Raw genomic sequence first — 24,628 nt, 5'->3', positions numbered from 1 at the left:
ATTTCCATTGAAAAAAAATCAATGAGACCTTGTTTCACGCGGAACATACATTGAGCGGACCCAAAAATGCAGAAATGCTTATAATCCTTGCGCTATTGAAAAGGTTACCATGAAAATGAAATCATGTGATCGCGAGGCACGAACTAAACTTGACATGGGCAAAGCCAGAAACGCGCGAGGAATTCTCACTAACTTCCGTTTCCAATCAGTAAAGTTGATGACGCGTATTTCGTCACGGAATTGTAAGTGACGTAATTTAGGTCATATCCCGTGAACAAGGTTTCATTAGCGAAAATGCTTTTTTGGCATACTTTTAAGTGATTATGTTACATATGATTATAGCAATAAAAAAGTTAAAAAACTAGAAACGTTTGGAAATTTCCCGCGCTTTTTGGTAAAAAAACTCATAGAGGGCGCGCGCCGCTCAGCTTATAAACGAAAAGTACATTTTATCCTCCAAAAGTACATTTTGACCTAGGGGAAAGTACATTCCTAAATCACGCCGGAACATCACTGATCAGTACTGGACAGTACTATTCGGAACCCACAGACATTTTTATAATCTTCAAACGCTTCATGCATAGGGTATGAGAAATAGCCTCATCATACTAGTATCCTAGATATTAATGCCTTATCGCTTTGCCTCTCCGTTTGAGCGACTATAATAATATTGATATTTGATATTCTCGTTGAGCTATTTTTAGAGATCGTTTTACAAGACGTCAAATATAATTAAAAATTTTAAGATATATCGTGTTTATTAGATTATTCCTAACAATATTAGGTGTTTTCTACCATACGATGACTATTACAAAAAATAAATAAATTTACGATAAGACAGTCAGCTATCCGTTCAGGGTGGCAACACTGAAGTGAAGAAAAAAAAAATTGTAGAGATGGAAAACTGCAAATAATTATTTTGATTTGATCACGAATGTAAATATGAATACACCATTTTCTATTTTTGGTGTTTTGCGAACTTTCGCCCTGCCTAGATTTACTCAAATTAGGTATTTAGAGAAAAAACCATATATTAGAAGATATGGTTATGTAAATCCACTCATGGAAGAAGGTATTACGTCCAAAAATTGCAAACAAACATAAGGGGCTTGTGAATGTAAAAAAATAATATTTAAATAGGTTTGCTACCAAGGTTAAAAGATAAACCACTAGCATCACTACCCAGGTTCAAAGTCAAGAACGTTTGGGCTGAGAAAAGAGCTCTTTTTGGCCAAAATGATTATATAGGTATTTTTAGTTCCAATTTCAGTTTTAAGTTATGCCATAAGTAACAAAATAACAATACTGAACCTTGAACTAATTAATATAGGGACATTTCTTTAACAAGTGTAAAACACTTATTCCCATCCCTCTATGGGAAATTATATGAATAACAGTGACTGGGCAAGTGCGAATTTATCACAAGGAACTGCCATGTTTAAAAACAGACACTAAAATAACTTCTGTTTATTAAAAACAACTGCTTCTTGTGATACCTGTGCAGATGTGAGTTACGGAAGAAGTGTTTCTGCATTTTAGGGGAGGCAAAATGTCAATATATTAATTTGTACAAGATCAATGATTTTGTCTCTTAGTGTCTAAATATTTCCAAGGTATAATATACAATGTAATTCAGGCGAGAGTGTTAGTGTCAAAAAAAGGTTCAGCTAAGAAATTTGCATTAAAACAAAAGTGTTGATATTATGTTACTTATGACTACATTAAGAAATGTTATTATATATTTGTTGTACTAGATATTTTAGGTGATGGCAAAATTCACCCAACTAGAACAATGACCGATGTACCTTTCTGGCTAAGAGGGTTTAAAGGAAGTGAAATGCAAATGTTAATTAGGAAACGAAAAACATTCCACTTCTGGAAATGGTCGAGGCCTAAAGCATTTATGGAATTAAACAAGCGTGTAGGATATTTATATAGAAGACTAAATCGTAACACTAAAGACAATATTTTTGGTTGAAGTATGCCATTAACAGTTATTGATTTGGTGGTGTTAAGAAGAATAGAAAATCAAGGAATTTTCTGTAATAAGAAAAATAAATTTTTTATAGTAACCCTTATTTTTTAATGTTTTTTGGTGTTGAAATAAGTGTATTAACACTATTGTCTTAAGAAGAGCCAACACAGGCTTTAAACCTACACCCAATCAAGTTTCAGAAATGGTCATTGGCCCACAGGTAACATTGTGTGGAGGATTCACAAAACTCAATTAACTCTGGATATAGATGTGTTTATGGATAATGGAACAGAATTCCCCCCCCCTCTAGAAAAATCTCCCCGTCAAAATCCCCCAGGACCAAATCCCCCGCTGCCGTACAAAATGGTAATCTTTTTATAAGCTCTTTTATTGTTAAACAATGTCTAAGCAGTCTGTGATTTGGGAACATTTTAAGCAACTTTTACAAGAAAAATCCTGTGTGTACTGCAAAAACCTATAGCTTTCATTTAAAATTCAACGGTATCTAAAACAGGGGCATTTTCATAATACATACAAATAGTTTCCCCGACCCTGACTTTATTTTTCCGGGGATAGCCCCACTCCTACCCAGACTTTATTTTGACCCTGTGCGAATACTACTAGGAGTTCATTCATCTATGTCAATACCATCGATCCAAGTTCATTCCTGCACCCTCGATGAACAATTATTTAAATTTTGGGAGCTGGAAGAATTGGTGACCAAGAGGGCTCTAACGCCTGAATTGACACTGACAGTAAAGGCTATGTGAGAGTAGCTTCGAAGAAACGTACATTCGGCAACCGACAGCAATATTTATGGTTCATCTACCTATTAAGAACGACCCAGCCCAAACCGATCCGAAAATTATAGGACAACCTCCCCAATCGTCAGATCCGTTTAAGATCATTCCCAATTGTCCTGACGGCTGACATCGTGAAAATGTACCACCAGATTTTGGTACATCCAGATGACAGACTGGCAAAGAATCATTTGGTGACCAGATTCTTTAGCACTACTTGAAGAATATCGACTTCTAACTGTCACTTACTAAAACTCTCCAACAACTGTCACAGCATAATGGCCCTTAATGGGTCGCAGTTGGCTTTACCGGGGGAGTCGGGATCTGGCTCTTGTAACCCATAAGAGCGGTGGCGCACTGGGAGATGTTAACTGTGATCAAATGATCCTATTCTCACCTCCGACTTCGGTCAGGTATGGGCTGGAAACTGGGCTTCGGCTCAGGTTAACGGAGAGGGTCCAGGGATCCTGTTGCCTAGACGGATTTGGTAGCCTACTGTGGGGCGCGGATCTCCGTATGAGGCGCTGTGGCCCTTTTTCCCGGCCTTGTGGAGCCCATCGGAATCTCCAGTGTTACCTGTGCTGGGTTACGCTAGGTCGCAGTGTGCCCGTCGTTTCCGTAGGGCATAATGATGAAGGCCACTGGGCTATAAATCTGACACATGTCCCATCAGCGCATACTGATCACGAAGCGTCCAATCCTGTCTGACAAAGCAATGGTGTTCAATCCTCTTGGGTTATTGGCACCAGTTACTATTCTTGCAAAAATGCTGCTTCAAGAGAAGTGGCAAATCCAAATTGATTGGGACGAGCTACTATCCCTTCACCAGGTTTGCCAATGGCAATAGTTCAAAGAATCTCTGCCACAGATCGAGAAACTGGCGATATGAAAGTAGAGCTTGCATGGTTTCTGTGGGGCTTCGAAGAAAGCATTCGCTGTGGCGGTCTATCTAAGAACCGTTTCTACCGATGCATGGCCAAATCGTCATACAGTTGATTGTAGCGGAGGAAAGAAAACTACCTTACCAAAATTAGAACTCTGTGGAACTGTATCGCTTGTAAAATTAGTGAAACTAATTCAAGCTTTATTTAAGCACGCATCTCCTGACATTCATTGCTGGACCGATACGACCATTGTCTTGGCTTGAGTTACGTCACCATTGGCATCACGTATCGGGTGAACCAATACCGCCGAATGCAGTCTGTCGAGTGAATAACTCATCTGCACGGCGGTCCGCAACTTACTCCTCACTGCAGTCGTTCAATGACGTTTCTGGATCATGGGCGTACGAGACGCCGTTCGCTTTCTTGTCTGACGTTGCATTCAATGCGTTCGCCAACAAGCCACTTTGGCCAGTCAGCTAATGGGAAACCTATCATGTACAAGAGTTAATCTGGCAAGCGGTTTCGTCAACCGTGAAGTCGACTACGAGTACTGAAAGTGCGAGGTCAGAAAACATCTCTTTGCCCAAATATATATTTTGAAAGCGAAAGTACGATATTTCAAGATTGGAAGAATAGCTCCTTTTGTTTTTTTTAAACAAAATTTCATGTATTTTGTGAATGAAAAACTATTTTCACTTTATTTAGTAAACATCTGGCCTTATACATGCGTTGGTCATTGCTTCATCACAACCAAAATACTACATAAACAATATTTTTATGTAGATTCTTAATAATTTAAATTTACATTTAAAATAAAATTTTCTGGATTTCAAGCACCTAAGCTGGAAATATCAACGAAGTCTTAACAATAAATTACAAAGTCGTTGCCAAAGCTAATTACAATAAATTATTTTTCGGATTTGTTCGAAAAAACGTAAGAAAAATATGAATAAATTTAATGATTTCATTTATTGGCCACAAATATTTGGTATTAATTGTAGCGGGGGTTTAATTTGTTAAATCCAAAATTATATTTCTTTTTACTGTTAAATATGTGACTTTTAAGTATTAACTTTTAATCAGATCAATATAGGAGAGTAAAATAAAATGAATAATGTATGGTTAAAATACAAGCATAATCTTCGAATAATATAAATTTACGCTAAAAATACATTAACCTTAAACACGTTTTTGGGATATAACCATATTTACAAAATTGATCAGCACGCGCAAAATGGCGGCTATTTTTGTTATTTTAACACACATTTGATATGAATTTAAAATAAATAAACTATATATTTTTGTGTATGAGTGAAGAGTGAATATCACAAAAATTAAACCAATGAGGAGAGGGGGAGTGGTTAAGTGATCCTGGCACATAACCTATACATTTAATGACCTTTTTTTAGACTTAGAATGACCATTCTTGCATTTAAATGCAATATATTGTGCATGATTTTTTTCTAACATTCAAAACCTTTTAGAAATCTGTTGAAATAGTCTACATAGAGCGAGAGCGTTCTCATGTTGAAAGACACCCAATAAAATCTAAATTATTTTTCAGGTTCAATATAATATTGCCCTTAGTTTTTTCTTATATCATTCCAAACTTAAGACAAGCGTTTTATGCCATTTCTATATCTTTATATTTATACTTTTTTTTAAGATAAAAATTAAATTTTTCAATTTATATATAATAATTTATGACTAAATATTCATTTATTCTTAAATGTAAATGTCTTTATCGAAAATAATATAATATTACCTAAATATTGCGTGACTCTTTTTGTAGGTGAGCGTTATCAGAAATTATTCGCAACACCCCATAGAGCCCATACATCTACGGGTTAAAATATAATTTAATGAAAGCGTTTACTGGTACGCAACCGCAACCAAGCTCGGAATATTGGGTTTTTACAGAGTGTTTTATTTCCACACTTTCACATTTAGCTTGTTCAAAATCAAGTGATTTAACACTTCCGAACAGCTTGTGTGAATGTAAATTACCTATTGTTTTTACCTTAGACAAATTTGTCCAAGTTTTTACATATACCACTACAATTATAGATATCATTGCTGTTTTATCAAAATTCATTCTAAATCCCTTTTTCCTAATCTGTTATCTAAAATTATCTTATAAAAAATTCTTTGCCAAAATAGCAGCCTAAAACAATTCATTTAATTTTTTTTCATCATAAGTACAAAGCTAATTTGTCAGGTTTTTTTTTTGAAGACACAAGGAGCGACTGGTTTAAGGAATGTCTTGATAGCAACAGCAATAATACTGCCTTCTTTTTACTAAAATTAAAATATATTTTAAAAATATAAGAAACATAGCTATTTTGGTAATATCACTTTTTAGCCAAGTATAATTATAATTAAATAAGATTATTTTAAAACTATTTTCCTATAATAGGCAACTTTAGATGCTTAAGTTTAAACGTATATTGTATAAATAACCTACACAAAATAAAACATTTATAATATAATTAATTTATAAATTAATACCGTTGAATTGGTTGTTAAATTAATGGAAAACGTTCAAAATTCAACGCTATAGCTAGCTATATACAGTAATACACAGTATAGACTACTATACAAAAATTTGTAATTGGCTTTTTTAGTATTTTCAATTTCTTGTTTTTTTAATTTAAGTTTATTTTTAGCGAGCACAATGACCAATTAGTGCAAAGACAACATGAAACACCTATAAAGGCTTTCACCAATGTTGGTTTTCCTTAGATCTTCTTATTTTTTCCTTAATTTTTATATATTTTTAATAGTTCGGGACTAGGAAGATACATGTAAAATTTTTATCAACGTGTTTTTTTCTTTAAAGCACAATTAAGTCCCCAACAGTGAATTCTTAAATATTTTTGAGGGATAAATTAAATTTAATGAATTTAAATATGCTAATATCAGTCGAGTTTGAGTTAACATAAAATACATATATACAAGTAAAAAATTAGGAATGGGAGAATTGTACCATAATAATATAAACAAAAATTGACTAGAACAGCACCACAAAAGAAATGCAGATTTTTTAAAGTTTCTTTCAGGATGGGATAAAATTAAATTATCATAATCATTTGTTAATTTCATAAGCGTGATCAACTCGGATTTTTTTTTTTGGTTTTCATTTAATCAGTTTATATATATCTTAAATAATCTTCTGGGTATTTTTTCTTTAAATATATATAATGACACTAAATCTTTTAGGGATTTAACATGGGGAGCTGCGGTGGACACCGCCGAGACAATTTCGATCTGCAAATAATGAAAGAAATGGTTTCAATTGATTTTAATGGAAGTTGCAACCGAAGCCGCCCTATAAATGGGAGGCGGCGCAAACTCTCACCACAAAATCATAGCCATAGCCGCCCCTCCTGCTTCTACCGACTTTTATCCATAATGGCAAAGTCTAAATGAAGCAGAAAGGACACAATGAGCAGCTTAGCTCGCAAAATAAACTAACCTACAGTTTATAGAGAGATCAAAATTGCAAGCTTTCACTTATTCAGCCAATGCTAAAGAGCATCAACCTTAACTAGTTATTTATATATTATGGTTTAATTAACTTAAATTATGCAAATTAACATTAACATTAACGTAAAAATTTAATTATTAATTAAAGCAATGATTTAATGCTCGATTAAACGTATTTTCTCTGTAGCTTAAAAGCAGATGTGACATCTCTATTCAGTAGAGACTTAATGGTCTACCCTAAAACTTGTCCATTACGGTCTTATCTCATACTACTGGGCTTTAATAACACATTCTCAGCTATGCCAAAGCTGAGGTAGGGGAAGACATTCAAAAGCTATTGTATTAAAAGAAGAGACTATGATCTCACCTTATCTGTCCAGCTAGCAAAGGGTTAATTGCGTAGAGCCAATCATGAACTTCCTTATCACCGAGTGTCTGTAGCAAAAATCCACGATGCTTTGTTACCACCGAGAATGTATTAGGAACCTGCCACAAACAAGTGTTGCCATTTAAGACACAAAATTACTTACAATGACAAATGAAAAGTTGATTGTATAAAATTATAGCTCAAAGTTAAGAATGAAAAGTGAATATTTTTCAAAAACATAAGATGATGTGACGAAACAGTCAGAGACATAAGAAACACTATAATATATGAGAACGTACCAAACCTACCTTAAGCATAGCTTGCTGGTCTTCGCTATACTCTACGTGGGCTGTGGTTAAATTGATGAGCTGCCTTTCAACTGGGTCTTTCTCATTCTTGAATATAAAAACATATGGACGACGAACAACCTAGGTTAAAAATTACCAAAATTGAATATAACGGCCATATCTACCATAACATAAATTAAATTTGTTAGCGTGTTAAAATGATTACTTACGACCCATCGTTTAGTCCAGCCATTGGTTTTGTCATCGAGGCAGTTAAGATATCCCTTCCTAGAGACAACGGGACTGACTCTGATTTCTTCTACGTCAGCTACATACAGAGGTTTCCCGCTGCAGGGAGGGGAATTTCCTTGTTGCTGTCCAGATTTCATCATTTGAAGGGAAGCAATGAGTTGAGCTTCGGCTGGTTGGGAATGACCTTCGATCATTAAAGATTTAGGCCTATCGGGTGAAATTACACTGAAAATGATAAAAACAATTCCTCATTTACATTTTATAAACTCATATTTTTAAATAAATGGACACCTTATAAAATAAAACTTACTCAGAAGAGTTTGAGGCAATACTGGAATGCATGCTGGAAGAAGCCGAAGATATGATATCTCCATCTTCGGTCGGTGTGGTAACTGAATCTTGCTGCCAAATCAAGTCAACAAAAGACATGATGTTTCTCATATCTAACATTGAATAATATCTTCAAAGGACAATACTAACCTTTTTAATGGTCCCAGTTGGGGGAGGTTTCGAAGGAATGTGACTAAGTATTAAATCTACACATTTGGAGGCCAACTCTTGCTCTCTCTCTGTCATTTCCCATGGATCGTACACTGACTCGCTAATAGTACGGTTCCCTGAGGGAGGTGACGAAGGAGACTGCAACGTGACAGACGGAGGTCGGCTGCCTTCTCCAGTGGCCTTAGCAACTAAATTACACGCCTCCTTTTCCGATTTGCTGATATCTTGATGGTACCCTAAACCACGGTCTATTCCTAGTTTTTCCCTCAAAAGTAGCAAATGTCGGACTTTTTCAACCTCTTCCAAACGGGTCAGCTTCTCGAGCTCCCACTGGTGATCGAATATCAGAGAATCTCCTCTTGGACGCCATCCGTGAAGGTTTTCTTCGCCTCGAACATAAGTTGACGATGTGTCCAAAACGCGTCGCTGTCGTCTTTGAACGCCTATGAAAAAGAAATGAAAAAGAAAGAGAGGCAAAGCAACAAACGGCTTATAGTTTTAAAACAATATTGGTATTCTTTTTCAACTACTCTACAAAGAATCACTAACCAGGACTACCAGAGTCAGCTGCTCTCTTCAGAAGAAGTTCGTACACTCCACTGACGTGGTTGGCATCTGAATTTTTGTATGCTCCACTAAATAGGTGTTTGAGCGAACGGGCGTTTGGTGTCAGTCTACAAAATAACGGAAAATATAAGTAAATCCTCTCAACTTAAGAAATGTAATTTAATGTAAGTATGGTACCTTGGTGCTGTTCTTGCGTCTCGTCCATAAATGATGAGACACAAATCTTTGGTAACAATGGCAGGTTGGGCACAGTTCTCAAGCTGGATATTGTCACATGACATTAACATTATACAGTTTTAAATGAATATAAATATTACGTACTTCTAAATAGGCTGATATAGTCATATAGACTCTTTCACCTCCCGGTGTGACTCTGTTCAAAAGTAAAGAGTTGTGGAGAGAACTATCCCAGGCAGCCTCAAATCTGTAGAAACTCCTGTCGTCACCAGACATTTCTAGATATTCTCCAGGAAAAAGTCCCAATGATAACACAGATGAATCCGTATCAACCTCATCACTTTCTGGAGTTGTTCTGATTCGGCCTTTGGTTAGAAAAATCATTGGATTCCACAGGCCAAATAAGAAAGGCTTTGTTTCGAAAATATCATTTTGATTATTCGTATGCTTACCTACTACAAGTTCTCTAATTTCTTTCCACAAAACATCTTGGCCAGTTTCATGGACAATTGTTAGTCTGATTCTTCTCTGAATACCCTGATGTAACAAAAATGTGCCCCGATAAGCACTGTCATCGTTGTGGTCCACAACAGTGGGGATATATCTAAAATGAATGTCAACTACATTAAACTGCCTGTAATCATTTTTGGAGAACAGAAAAAAAATAAATACGTACTCTCCATTGGGAGCCAATTCACAAATTTCAACCCAAACAAGAATGTCATACTTGGCATGAATGTGAGTGGTGCTACAGGAAGGTACCAGTAATGATTCATCAATTGATATGGCAGAGCTTCGAAGCAAATAAAACGACAACATGTAACGAAAACTGAACTACACTAAAAATCAACTACAAAAGTGCCATGAACAAATAAATAGCTGTTGATTTAATGCTCTCAGAATGGTTGAATAAAATGAATGTTAGCTTGGAAGACAAAAGTAGTACGAAAAAGACAGAATAGTATCTAATCAACAAAAATAACTCAAATAATACCTTGGTGACTGTAGAACGCCAAACTTTGGTGATCGAACAGGCTGAGAGATAGGTATTGACTGCGGGAACATGCGTCTTGGAGGTTGTCGAACGCTACAGAAAAAATTAATTATTTGGTAAAGAAGGATTGAATACTATTAAGAGGATACTCACAATTGCTGTTGGGTTGAGTCTCGAGAGTCACGGTGAAGAGGGTGTTGTTGGTAGTGCCCGAATACTTCAAACACAATAGGTTGACTTTTTAAGTACTCTAAAAATGAACGGGTGACAGTCACTGTAACATTTTGGACGTGGAAAAATCCAGGTGGCGGACCCTTTCCAGTGTTTTTTAAGGGTTCTGTTGAAAACGCTTCATCATGACGATGTAAAAAGCTATACCATGGATGAAAACCATTATTATTTTAGTAAATTCAATTGAACTTAAGATAAACTTACTTGAATTGGCAAAATATATCCGCATATTCTCTAGAAATGCCAATCGCCTGCAGAACAGTCACTCTGAAGGTGAACTCTTTACCAATTTGTAAATGTTCTGGAAGTTTCTCATTTTCGGGGTCTTCACAGTTTTCGTGGAAAGGGCAAGAATCATCTTCGTTCAAAGTATGATCCGTTAATTCGTCTTGGAGATTAAAATTATTTTAGGGATTACATTAAAATGTGGCTTTATATTTGTATACCTTCGCCTTTGACCATGTCTAGCGTCTGTCCTTCCCCTTCAACAATTCTTTCCTCAGAAGAGCTAAATTCTTTATCAGACAATTCCAACATTTCTTTTTTTGAATTATTCTTTCTTTTTTGGAAGAGTTCATCACTAAAACTAATTCGGGCTGATTGTCTCACACCGCTACTGCACTCTGATGTTTCTTCATCTTCTGCAAATGTATGTATTTAAATTATGAGTAACAATATGTGAAAAAGATGAAATGGATTGGTAGTTTGGTACTCTTACCCATCACAGCTTGAACAGCAACACGGAGATACCCTTTCACATCACCCTTTTCATTAACAATGGCAACTTTCTGAACCAACGGCACAGGATAAAGAAGATTGCTCAGATAGACAAAGGCTCTGGGAATGTACAAATTCATCAGATTTACGTATGAGAGTGTTAAAGAATTTTTATTCTTAATTTACCTTCCTATTAATCGGAACCAAGGGAATCTGTCGTAAAATGGATCTCCACCTGTAATACTCTCAACATTGTAATCAGGAGATGTGGGAGATATTTCAGCTTCATTATGGTACATTTCCCTCATTAACTCCAGTCTTTGCCTATTTAAATAATAAAAATAAATTTGGCTGTTAGTTTCACAAATGGATCAAGGATTTGGAAGTGGTTGATCCAGAAATATGTTTTATAAATATAAGTTTCATGCTGTTATACAATCATTCCGCAATTTTTAGTACTGTGGTAAATAAGCAAAACCATCAAGTTATTTCTTACTAGCCCAGGTATTCATTAAACAACAAGTATCAGTGACTTAAAAGTTGATTATACATAACAGAACGATAAATCAGGTCACAGGTTTATAAAATATCTCTCATGAAATAAGTATCCATTTATGCTATTACAATGAAACATATACCTATGGAGTCTCGAGGTAGTTTTAAATTCACATCATGGCACAAAATTTATTGCCAGATGATGTGAAGTGTAAAAATTGCACAGTGTAATTTAGTAGTAGTTTACGAAAGTCACTATATATAAGTAATTAGTATGGGGTGAAGGTACATGTTATTTAGAAGTAAAGGGTGTGTATTATTCTGTTCCATTAATTTAATTTGCTTGTTTGTTGTTTGTTTGTACAACGTACCTCCTTGTAATGAAGCTTGTGCACAAGTTCTTTATGAGCGTTCCACTCTTGAATATTTTTTAATTTGATACTTCTCTCATAAGAGACATATTATAAACTTCTGATAACGTTAACCACTTCAATTACTAATATATTACTATTGAAACTACCAAAATAACAACTATAATGTTACAATTAAGTTATTTTATTATGCAAAATATTGTTAAATAAAATTACTGTATAATACTATAGGTGCAAAATGCAAGAAATCAAACAAATTTCAAGATGGAAAACATGGAAATCCTATCCAAAATTATAATAAGATCATAAGTAACATATAAGATGTCTGAGAAATTTCAATTTTTTGATAGCAGACAGACTTATTGAAAATTAAAATATTTAATAACACTTTTATTATTATGAAAATTCTGGAGGTAGTTATTACCAAAATTGAGGCCTTCAAGTGTTTTAGATGGTATTTATAGATATCCAAATAGTCAACGAGAGTTGGGAGTTTTCTCTGCGACAAACTGTCATTAACCTTAATTATTTTGAGCCATACTTATGTAATTATGTTACTTATGATAAGAGTATAAGAGAGAGAGAGAGAGCGATAGATAGATAGAGATAAAGTATATTTTGATGGATGCATTTTGAGGCCTAAATACACCTAAAATTAATTGGACTGAAAGGCTGATATATAAAGGTGTATCTCTATGCATCTCGTGGTTGAACATGACATGCTAGATGGTCACAGAAAAAGACAACTAAACTGTTCAGCAGACAGGTTATCACGGACATCCCTTTTTTTCGATTGAAAGACCAACCTGGCCTTGTCAGGGATCAAACTGCCGATGTTGAAGCCAGCAGAAAGGCGCTTGTTTGTGCAAACCGAGAGGCACTGCAGTAAGTCATCTTGGAACTCGGGGGTTCCGGGCGAGGACAAATCTTCATTGTAAATGCTACGCATAAGTTCCAGACGGTGTCTACAATACAGCGCCTCGTTAGCTCAGGCAACATGGGTTACTGGCTAATTCAGGCATTCCCAATAATTGGACACTTATAAAGCCTTAATTGTAGACAAAGTCAGGAGATTGGCAATTTTTTTTCCATTTTCCAATTTTTACCATCTGGAACTTGAGTATAAGTTTATAGTTATGTTCAGTAAGTGTGTTAGTTAGATGAAATAACTACCAATAAGCACCCCTAGTGAGAAATTGAAAAAAAAAAAAAATATTTATGGTGAATCAATGAATTTAAATTTTTGGCCACCATGTTGAACAAAAGCTAGGGGTGATTGGAGCTAGTTGCATTAAAAACAAGTTGTAACCTGTTTTAAGAGACAATTTTTGTTATTTGGTTCAAAACTCCCTTTAAAGATAAATTACAATTTGCCTGTCCTACGCTTTTCAGCTCTTACTAAGATCAATGACTTACAATGTTAGTTTGAAGTTCAACAAAAATGTGTGGATATTCTAGAAATTACTCTCAGTAAAAATTTAATATGCAGAACATACTGAACTAACACACTTATGTGAAACATTAATTATAAACTTATGGTGTAAAGCCCAAAACAGTTTACTAAAAAGAAAGAAAATTATCCTATATCCTAGTTTTTTTTTTAAAGATTTTGAGGGCCTTTCTGCTGGTTGAGTGTATAGTAGAAATTAAAATCATCAATTAGAAATTAACACAGGGTGAAGTGGTAGAGGTAGGATAAAATAACCGAACATTAAAAACAGAAAGGTAAAAGGAAAGCAGTTTTCCACTAGGATAAAAAATACTTTGTCTACAATTTAGGTGGAATGGGCGAAGGAAGTTAAATGTATGCTGAAAAACAATTTGCGAGTGACATGCCAAAAACTATATAAAAAAGGGTGAAATTTATCATGCCGGTTTGGATAAAAGAATAACTAAGGACTCACCGAAGTTTACTAAGTGTCCAATAATGAGTGGCTCCATTCTTAGTGTCTTGAACTTCGACGGCAACAATTGTTCTTGAATATGGCCTATCTTCGTCTAAATCTTCCGGAGGAAGCATATCAGAAGCCAAGGGAGAATATAGTGTGTCCGTTAATAGCATAAATTGAAATTGCACCTAAAAAAATTTCATAGATGAGTTAAAAAAGTTAAATTTAGAAATTTTTACAACGATTACTTTTTTTTTAAGCTCAACGCTAATTGCGTTTGCTTCTTTAAGGAAAATTGCATTTCCCCATAAGTCATCTCTGAGAGAAGTAAATTGGTGGTATTTCCATTTCAAGAAGGCCCAAGCCGCTAGTTGATATTCACGCTCAGTCCAGACTATTTCTGAAATTTTTTATAAGTTAGCGGTCTAATAGATAAAATTTTAGTGTTAGACAATATCATAATTTAACCCGTTTCTATACCAATTTTCAAGTTAAAAAACGCTGATACCATATTTATGTTATTATATTAATATGGCAAAAAAAAATCTTAGTTTCACACCAAAATATTTTTTGGACAAAAAACTATTGCCATGGTGTTGCTGTCCACATTACCACTGTTAGAATGGGCACAGAAAGTGAGAATTTGATACCTCTGAAACCGTTACGGTAATACATCCCCCACCCCCAAAGAAACAGTGTTACTGTTTTAATTTTAGCTAGCTTCTGTGTTGTGGCGGAGTGGTTAGCACTTTCGCCTCGCAGCAAGAGGAGCCGGGTTCGATCCCAACTTGTGGCAATAGGCGAAAACTCGGAATAACTCCTTCTGCGATGAGTTTGAAAGTTCTTTCCCCACTGGTTTAAGGGGTTTTCCCCCAAGCTCTTTGGTTTCCCCTTCCATAAAAACTTGTTGATGTTAACAATAATAGTTAGTGTATGGAGCTGTTGGCTCGCGTGGCATGCAGGGCTTGCCACCACCCTCCTACGCATTGTAACCCGGCCACCTGAATTGAAGGCTTCAAAAGTCGCTTGATGACTTAGGCCTAAAGTGGTGCCTTGGGTATTAGCCTAGCTGATTATTATTATTATTATTATTATTATTAAACTGGTAGGACTCATGCATTCTCATTAACCTAATTAGGTTCTTGAACTTACCAATGATGGGTTCTTCCTCCACCATATGCAATGGAATATCATCTACGGTACAGCTACTATACATGCTGGAAATCATCGAATGTTCTTCCACTTGTTTCTGCAGACTCTCAATCTTAGCCTCATAATTTTTCCTTTCTTCTGCAAAAAGCTGATCAGCTTCTTCCTTTTCTTTCTTATATTGCTCTTCAAGAGCAACCAATCTTTGAAAACGCAAGCATAATAGACCATTGTTTTATTTCTGATAAGAACAACAATGAGTAGATAGAAAAACAAAAGTAAAAACCTTACTTTTTTTCCATATCAACTTTCAAATCGATTCCTTGCTTCTCCAAAAGCTCCATTTGGGCGTAAGTCCAATCGACTGGTTCGCCGGTTTCATCTTTGTTCTTACCTGATGATTCAGTAGGACTCTTTCTCTCTCGATATTCGCGCGCTTTTGTAATTGTCACAAACGAATATTATAAACAGGTATTGGTTTAGAAGTGGGAAGAAGATCATCTAAAATTACCTTGTTCTGGATGTTGGAATCTAAAAACATGGTATTTTCCTAAAATTACTCGCGACCCTGTTTGTATTTCCGTCATTTCGATTATTTCTTTTCCATTTACAAAAACGAGTGAACCTTTGCAAGGCGTTATTGTGACTGAGCCTAAATAGACAAATAAATAGACATTAAAATAGTACACCCCAAATTTTTAATAAATGTATTCTATTACCGTCATGATTATTAAAACAGCAGTGTTCATTCAGAATTTGAGTTCCACTTAGTTTTATATCTTGGGGAACATTGGCGTCTGGCCTTCCCACTCTGGTTAAACCATCTTTTATATAATAAATTAGACACTCTGACATGAGTGGGTCTTCATTGAGATTCACAAGATGAGGAGTCTATACCCGAAATAATATTTAGTCAATTAAGAAAGGGTTATAACTATAAGTCAATATTATATTTCCATAAGTATGTCTTTTTAAGGAATATTTTACTGATAGAGTAATGCCATCAAAAATATAAAAATATGTAAAGGTTACATGATAAAAATTACAAAGAAGCCCACTATATAGTGTGTCATGAAAAGTTATCAATATAGATTTTGCAAGTAAAATATACCAATTGTCATACTTATAAGAACATTTATAGACTGCTAAGAGAAATTCAATTACTTTGACTTTTTTGGGCGAAAAAACACCTACAGTATCACCATCCTCTTTCAGTGCTACACCCATTTCTGCTAACACAGCCTCTCTAAATTAGATTAATTGAAATTGAAATCTTCACTTACCACACAACATCAAAAAATAAGTCTGAACGCACCTCTGTAATCTAATTGCTTCTGTTTTCTTAAGTTTTTCTTCCCACGTCTCATTGAGTTCTGCAATGAGTTTCTCAGATTCTTGTAGCTGTTCAATGGCATTTTCACCAGCTGGTGAAACGAGTTGATTCTTTTTACGATTGATTACATCTCCCTCAGAGTTCTCTTCTAAAATAATCGAATAAAAACGAAACATACAGTTATAGAAAAACGAGTTTCATAAATTTGAATACGTTGAAATGCCTCGCTTTACGATGAAATGAGGTGGCCTGGAATTTTCTGCACTCATCACAAACAACAATAAAGGAAAAAAAGCGCAACCGCACGAATGGATAAAATAGAAATTGCAACAGTTAGATACGAATCTTCAGAACACCACGTAGCAATTTGACAGAAAATTCCAACTGCCGAAGGATGAGAGACGAGAGCAGAGTAGCTCTAGTTGTATGATGTTTTGGTTTTACCAATTTTATCAAATGCCAAAGAAATTACTTTACTCTATTCATTGTTTAATGAATTTTCTTTTTAAGATGGTAAAATATTGAATACATGGAGATGGATGTTTACAGAGGCACGCGAAAGCCACATGACAATGGCAGGATGGGCGTTTATGATTTCTCTACTTTTGAGGTTTAGTAACTTACTAGGATTGTCACGGTTTTCTGCCTCTAAGGCCAGAAATCCAGGGCGGAACACACACACAGCCGAAAAAGAAAAGGTGCAAAAATATAGATTAAGTCAGAAACTACACCTAAAACTTAATGTCATTATAGTTAAAAGTAGAAGCTTATCCTAGCTTATAGTTCACTTTTCATTGGCCAAATATTTAAGAATATGCTTTAACAATCTAGTAAAAACAAAGCCAAATAGATGAACCAATTGTAAACGTACCGCTTATGTCAATTCCTTCGGATTTTAATAAAGCTCGGAGTCGCGATATCTCATCCTTGAGCTCTCTGATCAGCCTGCCATTGGCATCTTCATTGACCACTGCTTTGCACATGATCTGTTTCGCACGATCAGCGTACCTCAATGTGCTTAATGTTTCGTCATAGTTAATATCAGCTGGGCTAATAGCTGCTATCATGGCGGTTTTGGAATTTCCACCTTAACAAATATTCAGTTTATGAAATCAATTCATTTTATAAACTCAAAAACGTGTCATTATTTATACCTAAATTTTCCCTGAGTAGCCATGTTAGTACAGAATCTCGATACGGTATGAAATCACCTTTTCTTTTCTTTTTAGTAGCCTATTTTAAAGGTTATTGAAAAATAACTAAGTAAAAAGTCAATTTTGGTGTGCGTATGAATAAATAATACGCATTTCTACTCTACGTAAAATACTCACAGCCTATAACATAATCACAAAATTTTTCCCCAAAAATTTTAACAGAGGAGGCATAGCAAGGAGTTATAAAGGATGAATTTTAGAAAAGGAAGAAACAAACAAGGAACGAAACATTCAAACAAAATATTTAAAAAAAAACTCACAACTTCCGCTAACGCCGAGATGACTTTACCCAATGTTGTTAATGACTTGTTAATATTTGCACCTTCTTTCAACCTCATCCCCTGTGCCCCAGTGGAATCTGCTCGTTCGCTACCAGCTAAATCTACCAAACTAATTTTGCTGACCTGCGAAAGTTTACCAACATGAAATCACACAAAACACCAACAAAAAAGAAGATTTTACCTTTTCAGTGGCTAAATCAGTATCTTTGTCGTGCTTTCTTTGAGTAAATATAATTGTGAACACTGCATGAGATCGGCTACTAGTTTCATTCATGTTTGTGGCCGCTACTGTTCTGGCTTTATTCCCTTCGTCCATGAGATGGTTGATGTCTTTATAAGACGTAACTGCTAATTTGGATAGGTCCTCTACATAGGGACCTAATAAAGGATGCTCTCGCACACGTAAGTGGTTTTTTGTCTTGGGATTTAACAGATCTCTGACTCTTTCGCAGTAGATTTCCATGTAGCTCACCTATATTGAAGAAAAACATTAAACATCTTTAGTATAATAACCTCAATAAGGGAAGGGTTTTGAATTTAGCATACTTCAACTGAGTAAAGCATATCTTCATTTGGATCATCTTTGATCTTTTTAAACAGATCTTTGCAAATATGTGGTATAATCCCTTCTTGTCCTTCTTCTTGCTTCCCCATCATGGTGAAACTTTTACCAGCGCCAGTTTGGCCATATGCAAATATGCATACGTTATACCTTTACGTAGTACGAATCCATTATTAAGATAATATGTTTAAACACTCAAAGATCAATTGTAGTAAATACCCATCAAAAGCGTGCTGAAGCATTTCTTCACCAATGTCTTGGTGAACATGACGTTGAGTGGCAAATGAAGGGTCTGTGGGCTAAAGAACCATACCATTTATAAATACATTAATTAAAACTAAATAGATTACTATAAAAACCAACATCATGAGACCAATATGAGTAGTCGAAGGTGAAACTTTTAATAGATTCCTTACTGCCTGGTGGGGCTTTTGGATTTACAATAGCTGTAAAGAAATTGAAAATTAATGAGCACTGTAAATGTGTTTGTCTACTAGCTCTAGTCAGGTCAATTAATGTAGGGGTAAAGTCACTAAAGAGTTTTTAAAACCAGTTGCAATTCAGATCAAATATTCTTTCTTTAGACTGGAATAGGATGCTTTTTCAAAGACACACAACTTTTGAGTATATTATAATCTTAACACAATTCAAAAAGATGTAGAAGAACGTCATATACACCGCTCCACCCTTAAAGTTTATTTTCAAATAAGAAGCCTCTTTTCAACGCTCCCATACCCAACAAAGGACTGAACAAACAAATTAAAAGAAAAATACTGGCATAACTTTGCCATAAACTTAACTTTCTTCTTTGCAGACGTTGAGAGAATTTTAAATTTAACTTTATATCTCCGTAAAATAGCCACATTCTATCACCCAGAGAGCATATTAAAACCTTTTCAATTTTAAAAAGCATAAAAAACCAGGGTAGGAAAGAGAAAGATGAATGAAGAAAGGTGATGTAAAACGACGGAGAAGCCCAATTTTTATCGGTTCACTAAAAGGGAGTGAGTCATAAATTTAACAACTCTTATATTTAGCCCGCGTCGGCGATTCACCGATAAAAATTCTGCTTTTTCTTCTTATTCTGTTCTTTCATATGAACAGGCTAAGCGGAAGTGATTGGCAAAAGACGTGCGTGACTGGACGTAGAAAGAAAAACTTTCCACTACTCGCGAGTCCGGCTACAACGCGTTATTCGCCACAAAGACAGGGCGAGGGTAAAGTTTGCTGGTGTTCTTCTATTTGGAAACCGATCGCGGAGTTCGGTCTACTCTGTACTCGGCAATGTTAGCTTTACAATTTATAGAGAAAATCAATAGACTAGATATCGTCTTTACTGGCTCCTCTTGTGCGTGTATAGGAGAGAAAAAAAAGGAGATTATCTCTCCATCTCTGTATTGGGCTACTAATACGAAAATTTTATATTTGACGCCCTGCTATATAAAGGTATCGAGACGGCCAAGATTAAAAAAGAAGTGGACAAAATAGTCTGAACGATTTCTGTTGTTCGTTTTCAATCTCGCAAGTTAATAGTACCACCAATTTTCTGCTTCTTGGAATTTAACGCCAAAAGGGGACTGGTCAAAATCTTAGTGGACAGAGAGGGAGGGGTAGACTCTATTCGGTTTAGGAAATAAAATAATTCATATTTTGTACTCAAGTAATTCGATTTTATACTGTTTTCTATTTTTGACCTACAAATGCCTGTAAAAGTGTTCCACACGCGGAACTCCGGTGTGCTGGGAGAAGCGCGCCACAGGGGTTAGCTAGTTTTATGGCGTGTTTCTGAGGAGAGGGTTTGAAGATTGATATTCACCACAAGTTTCGTCTTTTAGTTAATTTTCAACTACAATATTTTAAATTTTAAATCGCCCTATGGTCAATACATTATATCGGAAAAAAATAAAATGAAACCAGAAGAATATCATATATTTCTTAGATAAGTATTCGTAACCCAATACTACTTACATAACACTCTCGTAGGTTCCCTCAAATTTTTCAAAAGAACAATACATATTGTAAAATGGGATTTATAAAATATTTAAATATCACTTTAGTAAAACTAAAGATAGGCTGGTTACTTAATCTTTTTTGTTAATATATTTTGTAAATTAAGCCCAAACTTAGCCTCTTATCAATACCGCAACCTATTTAAGAAACAGGAGGTTCACATGTTTATGATAAGTGGTTTTTATTATTAGGATGCCTTGCTATATGAGTTCGAGTTCAAGTTCAAGTTAATTTTTTTTCACAATTACAAGATACAATTTAGCGACTTATATTTCTAAATGCCCCTCCAATAAGTTTGACTGTCATATTATTAACTTTGCCATATTTAAAATTCAAACTACGTTACCTATTTTTCATTCATTTTAACTTATCATTCGATGAATTTTCGTACGTGGAATTTTTTACAATATTTTCCATAAGAAATGGTTTAATAAAGAAAATATAATAAGGACGAAATACTAAATTAATCTGAATATGTGTGATAAAAGGAAACCATTTCGGAAACCCACTGATAGGAATAAAACTAACTTCACGGCCACACAGATAAAAATCAATAACTAACAATTTTTTTAAGTAGTGTACCTGAACCCGCGGCGCACGAGACTACAAAGCGAACCAATAGTTAATGGTTTTTAACAAAAAGACTATACGAAATTTTGTCCAACTTTGACCACCGATAGTAGACAAACTATAGGAGCTAGGGAAAATTTGCAATGGACAATTTTGATCCTTTGAGCAAGCTTAACAAAATATTTAAATTTGAAATAAATCCGTAAAAAGCCATTTTCCACGGCAGAAGTCCTTTGTATTGTAATTTAGTTCAAAGTCACATTTGGTTCCGGGCAATTTTGGAGTATGATTTTGAAATCCAATTTGATCCACTCTAACAAGGAGACTAAACGAGGTGGTTATCACCGATTTTGTTGAAACTCGGGGGTTACGTATGCAAATTGCCAAAGGGAAAATTTTCCCATGGCAACCGAAAATGTTTTTGATCTCTCTCAAAACAAAAAAAATCTCAATTTAAAAAAGCATGGGATTTTCTCGGTTTCATAGGGTACTTACTTACTTAAAAAAATTATATTTTCAAAACTTACCCAAAAAGATAAATTTGACCTATTTTGGGTAAAATTGATCAATTTTGATTAAATTTTAACAAAATTTGGGTAACCGAGAAAATCCCATGCTTTTTTAAATGGAGAGGTCAAAACCTTTTCGGTTGCCATAGGAAAACTAAAGCCCATTGCAACTTTTCCCTTTGGAAAATTTCATACTACCATGTCTACTTAACCCCCGAGTTTCAACAAAATCGGTGATAACCACCTCGGGTAGTCTCCTTGTAAGCAGAGTTAGATTTACTGCCAACTACGAAAAGGAGCGAAGAAATCGAGGAATAGCCGTTTTATTGATTGGCAAAATCCGAATAGACGCATTAGAAAAGAGAGGGGACGTCACTAGGCACAGACACTTCGGTGCCTGGGCTGAGCCGCTGCGGCAAAAATAAAAACACTTCTAACACACGACGGGCAAATCCGATCTATAATTCCAACGTACTGCAGTCGTCTACGTTTTTGACCAGTGCGTCGACTTCAGTTTGATCAACTGGTAGCAATTAAAAGATCTTCTTCAAGCGGTAGGAAAATAAGTTAAATCCAACAAAAACAGGTAAATGAAATAGGTACACATCTATATAGGGAAATAGGTATAACTCTATATAGGGAAATAGGTATAACTCTATATAGGGAAATAGGTATAACTTTATATAGGGAAATAGGTATAACTTTATATAGGGAAATAGGTATAACTTTATATAGGGAAATAGGTATAACTCTATATAGGGAAATAGGTATAACTCTATATAGGGAAATATTTATAACTCTAAATACGGAAATAGGTTCAACTATACAGGGAAATAGGTTCAACTATACAGGGAAATAGGTTCAACTATACAGGGAAATAGGTTCAACTATACAGGGAAATAGGTTCAACTATACAGGGAAATATTTTCAACTATACAGGGAAATAGGTTCAACTATATAGGGAAATAGGTTCAACTATATAGGGAAATAGGTTCAACTATATAGGGAAATAGGTAAAATTAAAGGAAAATAGGTACATTTAAAAGGAAATAGGTACAATTAAAGGAAAACATGTAAAAGAAAATACGTACAATTAAGAGAAATAGTTAAAGAAAAATAGCTACAATTATAGGAATGAAGGTTTAACTAAAGAAAAAAAGTTAAACTATAGAAAAAAACCGTTATATAGAAAAATACGTTAAACTATATGAAAAATATGTTGAACTATACGAAAATATGTTGAACTATACGAAAATATGTTGAACTATACGAAAAATATGTTGAACTATACGAAAAATATGTTGAACTATACGAAAAATATGTTGAACTATACGAAAAATATGTTGAACTAAACGAAAAATATGTTGAACTATACGAAAAATATTTTGAACTATACGAAAAATATGTTGAACTATACGAAAAAAATATATGAAATGAAAGACATAAGATGAAGTAGAAAAAATAGGAAGATTGGCTGTCGAGGGAAGCAATCGGACCAGGCCTGTTTTATACGTGTGCGGAAATGATAGCACCGATAAACAAACATTATCGGCCAGAGGTGGAATAAAGTAGCCTTCGGCGGCTTAATACGTTGGTTAAAGATTGACTTTGCCGCGGAACAGAGGTGCACAGCGGCGGAGACGAAAATTGATTTCTTAGCGAGGCTTAACCGCGAAGCCAATAAAGGCAAATCTTATAAAACCGGTGAATGAATGACCCGGGAAATTTGCCTTGATGGGGAAGTTTACCTAAGGTGTTTTGGCTCTACCGATATATCTTTCACTTGGCGGATATACTCGCTAAAAGCCACCTTCTATTAAAAAAATGCTTACAAGGAAACGAACATTTAGAGGGAAGTCATTAGAGGTTCGATTTTAATGTTTTTATTCATACTAGATGGCACCACGATAAGCGTTCTCTTTGAAATTTAATAATTACGTAGTATATTGTTTACAAAAAAGCTAACTTCTAACACTATTGAAAAAATACTTATTGAGAAACATTGTAATCGTACCTCTTACGGCTTTCCTCTCAATGTTTTTATTCATACTAGATAGCGCTACGATAAGCGTTATCGTTGGTAGGGAAGAAATACGTAGTATTTTGTTTACAAAAAACTAACTTCTTACACATTGAAAAATTGCTTACTGAGAAATATTTAGAGGAAAGCCACATTTTATTCAAAATAGGCTTACAAGGAAACCATTTAGAGGTTTGATCAATAATGTTTTTTATTCATACTAAATTGAAAGGGAATAAATGCGTAATAATTGTTTTACAAAAATTCAACTCGGAATAAATTCCCAATAAAGAAAAAAAATAATTAAAAATAATTTTCGCAGGTTTTAGATAATAAAAAATTATTCGGACTATTGGTGCCCTCTGTTGGCCTAAAATGCAGTTAAGACAGTTTTGTAAGTTTTGAAACGAGCTTGAACTAGTTCTGACCAAGTCTTAGGGTTAAAAAACATCCCGATTTAAGCCAACTCAAGTTGCTCAATAAGTCGGCACAAATTATACTTTTGCGTAGTAAAATAACCCAAAATTGTTCCTAATTAATGGATCTATTTTCGAGGCCATTTCTATAGTGGCGTTCGTATCAACCCAGAAAAGTCAAATTAGAACATCAAACCAGCATTGCGAAAAGACACCAAAGAAATTAATTCTTGTTAATTTCTATTTCTATATAAAAATATTGCTGGTAGCAAAATACTAACCTAGATTTTAATTTTATAACATTAATAGCCAAATAAAATCGATTGAAATGTTTATTTTTCCCCAAATAAATAGGTACTCTGACAATAACAATAAGAGCAAGAACAAATGTAGGCTGCCAAGAACATCTACGGACGGGAGGAGGGACGTGGTGTAAATTCATCAACCTCGACATTTTAAAACTTTGTGACTGTGTTTCTCAATTATTACTATTAAATCTATAGCCATTTGAATGGCTCATTTTAAAAGTAATAAAGTTTGAGTTTATATTCGGGGCTCTTCCCATTCCGGA

At 34.8% G+C, this 24,628-nt stretch overlaps 2 protein-coding genes across 8 annotated transcripts in view; one reads left to right on the top strand and one right to left on the bottom strand.

Annotated features, from left to right (window-relative positions):
* The first annotated feature begins 870 nt into the window (after window positions 1–870).
* On the top strand, window positions 871–2,078 carry mRpL51 (mitochondrial ribosomal protein L51). The gene is made up of 3 exons (XM_090160683.1): window positions 871–1,072; window positions 1,141–1,248; window positions 1,755–2,078. Exons 1-3 carry the CDS (start codon window positions 943–945, stop codon window positions 1,976–1,978), a joined length of 462 nt encoding a protein of 153 aa, XP_090016809.1. The 5' UTR covers window positions 871–942; the 3' UTR covers window positions 1,979–2,078.
* A 2,264-nt stretch (window positions 2,079–4,342) lies between these two features.
* Window positions 4,343–24,628, bottom strand: part of unc-104 (kinesin family member unc-104) — a 62,892-nt gene continuing 42,606 nt past the window's right edge. Inside the window, exons 3-35 of one of the 7 annotated variants that reach the window (XM_090160299.1) lie at window positions 18,896–18,978; window positions 18,752–18,831; window positions 18,517–18,682; window positions 18,152–18,442; window positions 17,950–18,093; window positions 17,630–17,708; window positions 17,347–17,562; window positions 17,100–17,123; window positions 16,458–16,623; window positions 16,307–16,388; window positions 15,862–16,033; window positions 15,654–15,794; window positions 15,434–15,578; window positions 15,146–15,345; window positions 14,242–14,393; window positions 14,009–14,181; window positions 11,425–11,562; window positions 11,240–11,358; window positions 10,968–11,162; window positions 10,726–10,909; window positions 10,444–10,662; window positions 10,291–10,383; window positions 9,973–10,089; window positions 9,749–9,900; window positions 9,441–9,661; window positions 9,297–9,379; window positions 9,111–9,226; window positions 8,532–8,995; window positions 8,362–8,453; window positions 8,030–8,276; window positions 7,812–7,940; window positions 7,513–7,631; window positions 4,343–6,926 (exon numbers count right to left, since the gene is read on the bottom strand). In XM_090160299.1, the coding sequence (XP_090016425.1) occupies window positions 6,875–6,926; window positions 7,513–7,631; window positions 7,812–7,940; window positions 8,030–8,276; window positions 8,362–8,453; window positions 8,532–8,995; window positions 9,111–9,226; window positions 9,297–9,379; window positions 9,441–9,661; window positions 9,749–9,900; window positions 9,973–10,089; window positions 10,291–10,383; window positions 10,444–10,662; window positions 10,726–10,909; window positions 10,968–11,162; window positions 11,240–11,358; window positions 11,425–11,562; window positions 14,009–14,181; window positions 14,242–14,393; window positions 15,146–15,345; window positions 15,434–15,578; window positions 15,654–15,794; window positions 15,862–16,033; window positions 16,307–16,388; window positions 16,458–16,623; window positions 17,100–17,123; window positions 17,347–17,562; window positions 17,630–17,708; window positions 17,950–18,093; window positions 18,152–18,442; window positions 18,517–18,682; window positions 18,752–18,831; window positions 18,896–18,978 (5,054 nt within the window). In that variant the 3' untranslated portion in view covers window positions 4,343–6,874. Of the gene's footprint in view, window positions 6,927–7,512; window positions 7,632–7,811; window positions 7,941–8,029; window positions 8,277–8,361; window positions 8,454–8,531; window positions 8,996–9,101; window positions 9,227–9,296; window positions 9,380–9,440; window positions 9,662–9,748; window positions 9,901–9,972; window positions 10,090–10,290; window positions 10,384–10,443; window positions 10,663–10,725; window positions 10,910–10,967; window positions 11,163–11,239; window positions 11,359–11,424; window positions 11,563–14,008; window positions 14,182–14,241; window positions 14,394–15,145; window positions 15,346–15,433; window positions 15,579–15,653; window positions 15,795–15,861; window positions 16,034–16,306; window positions 16,389–16,457; window positions 16,624–17,099; window positions 17,124–17,346; window positions 17,563–17,629; window positions 17,709–17,949; window positions 18,094–18,151; window positions 18,443–18,516; window positions 18,683–18,751; window positions 18,832–18,895; window positions 18,979–24,628 lie in introns of all 7 variants that reach the window. The other 6 variants (XM_090160302.1, XM_090160300.1, XM_090160304.1 and 3 more) reach the window with 6 other exon arrangements.

The sequence above is a fragment of the Leiobunum rupestre genome, chromosome 10 (genome assembly GCF_980474605.1).
Source record: "Leiobunum rupestre chromosome 10, qqLeiRupe1.1.hap1, whole genome shotgun sequence".
NCBI classification, from domain to species: domain Eukaryota; kingdom Metazoa; phylum Arthropoda; class Arachnida; order Opiliones; family Sclerosomatidae; genus Leiobunum; species Leiobunum rupestre.
This window is presented reverse-complemented; position numbering and strand designations above follow the sequence as displayed.

Bases quoted from the DNA above. Each gene is read 5' to 3' on its own strand.
- mRpL51 (XM_090160683.1), top strand. From the start codon at position 943: ATGAATACACCATTTTCTATTTTTGGTGTTTTGCGAACTTTCGCCCTG. The intron at 1,073-1,140 runs GTATTACGTCCA...ATATTTAAATAG, and splicing joins AAATCCACTCATGGAAGAAG to GTTTGCTACCAAGGTTAAAA. The intron at 1,249-1,754 runs GTATTTTTAGTT...TTGTTGTACTAG, and splicing joins TGGCCAAAATGATTATATAG to ATATTTTAGGTGATGGCAAA.